Source organism: Phalacrocorax aristotelis, chromosome 13 (assembly GCF_949628215.1).
Source record: "Phalacrocorax aristotelis chromosome 13, bGulAri2.1, whole genome shotgun sequence".
NCBI lineage: Eukaryota > Metazoa > Chordata > Aves > Suliformes > Phalacrocoracidae > Phalacrocorax > Phalacrocorax aristotelis.
Window position 1 is genome coordinate 3,531,786 of NC_134288.1, and position 4,853 is coordinate 3,536,638.

The following is a 4,853-nucleotide window of genomic DNA, read 5'->3' on the forward strand; positions in this document are numbered from 1 at the left end:
AATTAGACCTAGGAAGACTAATGGCAAGGGATACTAAGCCCCTGACAGCTCCCTACAACTTCTCCAAACATGGAGGCATGTCTGCCCTCCTGGCACTTTTCTTCTCCCTCCCAAGCTTGGGAATTACAACTTGGTACTTCCCAGGGCTTACCAGCTGCAATCCTTACCATACCACCGGCTGCTTGAGACCAGTTCTTGCATTCCTGACTGCACTGTCCCTCACCAAGGGCTGGATAATAAGCAGGAAGAGTACAGTTCACAAGTGTTGAACAGTGCTCACTCTTGCAGTCTCTCTCCAACAAAGACTAGAGAAAATAAGTGGTTTTGCATGCAGTAGTTTTATTTTAAGTAGTTATGACCTAGTACAAGCAGCTTCTAGGAAAAGAATTCTTTACATTGTATACTAGCTGAGTGTTTTAAGACCAACACAAATCATTGTATATATTATTAGCAGTGCCTGGATACGTTCATGAAGGACATACCACAGACAGCTTGCTAGGGAGATCAGAGCTGAAGATTTGTAATGCTCTCCTCCTTGTGGCCCAGAGCTCAGCCACCATTCCTGAATAGAGCTACAAGCATTTAAGTGCGGCCCTGCCACTTCCACCACCTTCCTTAGAAGCTCCTAAGGATTTATTATCCAGTACCCAATAAATCATTCAAGATGTGACAGCTCAGAGTGGAGTTACACAGAGCTAAGAACAAGCCCTCAGAATCATACCAGGCAGGCCTGTGCTCATAATCTTATCCTTTACACAAGGCTGGTGGAAGCTTCACAATCCCCTACTGTCTCTGCTTCCTTCTTCTGCAAGGGTTCCTCCTCCTGTGAGGTTTCCACCTCCTCCTCACTGGGAAAGAAGGGTCCCACCAGCCAGGACAGAGGTATGTTGTTCTTCAGGTAGTCCAGCAGCTCCTCCATGTACTCCTGGATCACAACCAGCTTCCTCTGGCTCTGGGTCAAGACACTGCTGGGCAAGTCCTGGAAGGAGTTTGCTGCTGAGAAAGAAGCATGAAGCTCCTCTATGGTACTAAGAGATTGTTTCACCTTATCCTGAAGGCTTGAGGGAAGGCCTTGGATTGCAGACACTATTTTACAGCAGGAGATCTGCAGCTGCTGTGTGATGCTGTGTGCCATGAGCAGGGCCAGAGACTCCATCTCCTGGGAAGAGGCAGGAAGGACAAGATGAGAGGAGTGAGTTACTTCTGAAAGATTTTTTTTAAATAAAAAAATATCAAGGGGATGCCCAGAGCCCTTTTCTTCCCTCCCCAGGAGATACCTCTGGCTCTGCAGAGCTTTCATCTCCACTCTCTTTGGAAGACTTCCTACTCCAGTCCAGCCACATCTGGTGTAGTTTCTTCTGCCCCTCCTGAAGCTTTTGATTAAATCCTTGCTTAAACACTTCAACCTGTGGCAGAAGATCAGAGTGTCAAGACAGACAGTTCTGCTGGTGAACAGCACAGCTTTCTATCATAGCTATGAAGTTGAGACCAAGCCAACAATTTGGTCCCCCTCCTGCCAGGAAATCAGGCTCTACCTACCAGTTCAATGATGCTGTGAAGCTGTGCAAGGGCCTCCTGCATGCCATGCCAGACCTGCTGCATTTTGTCTGTTGAATGCTGGTAGGCAAACAGGCGAAGTTCATCAGAGAGAGACCCCAGCCGCACAAAGTACCTCCTCTTCTCCTGCTGCTGCTCCACAGACACTACATCTACACCCGCCTCAGATGCTGCCAGTTTGGCTGAGGAAAGAGACAGTGTCCGCAAGTGGCTGACCACAGATGCTTACCACACAGAGTAAACAAGTATCAGGACATCTTGGACTAGGAGCAAGGTAGCCTCCAGCATGGCACTTCCCATTAGCCCCATTCCAGATAAGGAAGGTGAGGAATTGGGCTGACCATCCCCAGTGTGATGGTTCCTATTACAAAACAGTCACATATACTGTTTTCCTACCTAGTTCCTCATTTCCGATGGGGAGAGTGTTGTCTTCTGTTCTCCCCAGCACAGCTTCGGCTCCTCTTACAGCAGTCTGGCCCGCTCTGGAGTCCACAGCCACCCCCACACTGCTGGTCACTGCAGATCCAGCAGCCTCCACACTGCTCTGAAGAGTCTCCTTAGTTACATCTATCACCTCCATCACTTTGCTGCTCACAGCATCCTTTGCATCAGCCACTCTAGATGACAGCAGCTCTTTTGTGTCAGAGATGATCTGTGGAAGAGACATATGTGAGATAAGGGACTGGGTCATGCAATACACTCCAATTCTGAATTGCACCAAGAGGACAATTAACACAGCGTCTGCTAAGTATTTACTCCTGTAGGAGCTTGCACTATGCACCTAGTGGTAGCAGGCTCTCTTATGAGGAAGAAACTTCACTCCCAAGGTTAGAAACCCTGCAAGGACCAGGTCCCTCTACCAGTGAGAGACAGTACAGCCCTTATTCTTACCTGGTCCACTGGCTTTTGAAGTAGTGGGAGCTTTTCTCCTAGCTTATCCAAACCCTTGGAGGCGTACTCACTTGCTGCAGCAACTGGGGGAAGAAAAAAAAGAATTGTCTAAACTTGTTTTTCCTGCAATTCCGTCTCCCAAGTCCTACCTTCCTGCACATGTTACTCTGAAGGGAGTCTAGGTGAAAGTCTCTGTCCAGATCACCAGGCCAGGTATGTTGTGGTAAGCTGAGTTTATCTTAGTCTCCTCATAGCTCTGTTTACTTTGACAGCAACCAATTTTTACTTGTATGGACATAGCTACATACATGGGACCCCCTCCTGCAGCTTCTTGACAGTGGATGCAGAGCCCTCATTTCTGGCCAAGCCTCCACATCCAAGGATCATATAGTACCTGACAGTAGGGGGATGCCAACTCTGGGTTTAGAGTGAACTCAGGACTGTCACAGGGACCATTTTGTCATACAATTGCCATTAGGAACGTCCCCTCTCCCTCCAGGAGCTTAGAGCTCTTTCTCAGAAGCCATAGTCATGTTCTTCAAGGGCCATGGCAAACAGGACCTTCAGACATAATAAACTTCCACAAGCAGAGGCTTCTATCACCACCACAAGCTTGTAAAAATCCAACTATAAGCAACTGCTGTCTAATACTTTGGACCCTGCAAGATCAGCTTTAGGGTAGTCAGAGTCAAGTCCTGGTGCTCCAGGGAGCAATACTCCATCACACTGCTTGGACTAGGACCCTGCTTTTTAGCCTTACTTGTAAGCCAGGAGTAGTCCTCTTTATACAGTGATAGAGAGGCACATTTCCACATCCTAGGACTCCTTCCAGAGCTGGGAGGAGCCAGAGAGTCCCTCACAGACAGGTGCAAACCTGCCGTTCCACAGGGAATTACCATGAGGCTCCAGTGCCATCAGAACTGGCTGCACACAGCTGGCTGTGGCTTCAGTCACACTCTTCACTCCTTTCTCTGCTGCATCACACAGCGATCTGAGGTAGGGGTGGCTCTCCTTAGTGGAGGCATAAGCTGTAGAAACCGTGTCACATGCAGAGCTGACCAAGGTCAGGTTAGCCACCTGTTCTACTGCATCCTAGAAGAGATAAAAGCCATGAAATTTAAACATGACTCTCAACTTCCTATGCAGTGTTACCCCAGAACTTCCTCTGTGTTTGCCTGGTCAGGTCGCCTAATTTAGCTGAGGAAGCAAGGCTTCCCCTTCTTGAACAATTGTTTTAAAGTCTGCAATTCATTTGAGAAACAAGCTGTGGAGCATTGACACTTATGCTTGGTCCATTCTAGCAAGGTCTTCTTCTAGTGCAATGCTACCCAAGGGACAGCTAAATTTGCGGGCAAACTCAATGCTTCTGGACCCATATCCATATCCAATTCCTCTCATATACCTGTTTAACAAGCCAATCCTCCAGGAAAAGCTTTATCAGAACAGGATCAGGTTGGTTTTACATTGACAGACTTTAAACTGGCCTGCAAGAAGCATGCTGCTGGTCATGGGAGTAAAGCAAGAGCAGCAGGTTTCAGGACTTGCTGAAACATGGGAGCCTTTAGACAGAATGATTGCCTGCAGGAAGCCAGGATCTTGATTTAGAGTTAGAGAAACACATCCTCTAGCTAAAAGCCAGGTTATTTTGCTTATCCTAGGAGATTACTTACAGGGTCATCAGGCCTACTGCTTTGGCTGTGCTGCCACTCACATTTCCAGAGAGGCATCAGGGCACAGCCTGAGCTGAGGAAATGCTCCTCCCTTCACAGAGGTTTATCTACCCCCAGCCACAGCAGGGCTGCCTCCTCCTACCTGCACCCAGGAGCTGCCACTCATTGCATCTCCCATGGAGCCCCTACCTGCTGCTCCTCTTCCTTCATCTCCAGGGAGCCCCTGGCAGCTTCCTCCTTGTCAGGCATAGCAGAGGCCATTGCAGCTGAAATGCAAGTAGTACCATGGTTGAGGAAGAGGGGGAGGAAAAAAAAGACAAAGCAGCTGGTGAGCCTTCCCTCCAACTTCATTAAAGGGAGAGGTTCCTTTAGCACCCATGAAGGCAAGATCCTAAAACTGGGCCTCTTCCCCTGACAGAAAGGAGGGAACTGTACTACTTGCAAAGCTACCATAAACTATGTGTAACTTAAATAGTAGGTATCAGAGGAATAAGGAGAAAGCTCTTCCTTACAAAGGAAAGCTCTTGTCAGAGAGGCCATAGTGTTTGTTATGAATATATTTAGAAAAGGTACCTAGTACCTCCTTTCTCCCCACCAAGGTTTAGAACCAGTCTTACATTAGAAGAGTTAATAACAGCAGATAGCGGGGGGGGGGGGGGGGGGGGGGGGGGCAGGGAGCAGCTCAAAAAGTTGCTCTGCTTCTGTTAACACACCCCAACCTAAATTAACTTTTCC

General features: G+C 48.1%; 1 protein-coding gene across 1 annotated transcript; it reads right to left on the reverse strand.

Annotated features, from left to right (window-relative positions):
- Positions 1-644: 644 nt before the first annotated feature.
- On the reverse strand, positions 645-4,469 carry LOC142064298 (perilipin-3-like). The gene is made up of 7 exons (XM_075109057.1): positions 4,308-4,469; positions 3,345-3,540; positions 2,449-2,531; positions 1,954-2,209; positions 1,540-1,739; positions 1,278-1,406; positions 645-1,159 (listed from the first exon to the last, which is right to left on the reverse strand). The coding sequence occupies exons 1-7, from the start codon at positions 4,467-4,469 to the stop codon at positions 752-754; spliced, it is 1,434 nt and encodes a 477-aa protein (XP_074965158.1). The 3' UTR covers positions 645-751.
- Positions 4,470-4,853: the final 384 nt, after the last annotated feature.

Bases quoted from the DNA above. Each gene is read 5' to 3' on its own strand.
- LOC142064298 (XM_075109057.1), bottom strand. From the start codon at position 4,469: ATGAAGTTGGAGGGAAGGCTCACCAGCTGCTTTGTCTTTTTTTTCCTC. The intron at 2,210-2,448 runs GTAAGAATAAGG...TCTCTTCCACAG, and splicing joins TTCAAAAGCCAGTGGACCAG to ATCATCTCTGACACAAAAGA. The intron at 1,740-1,953 runs GTAGGAAAACAG...CTCTTTCCTCAG, and splicing joins CATCGGAAATGAGGAACTAG to CCAAACTGGCAGCATCTGAG.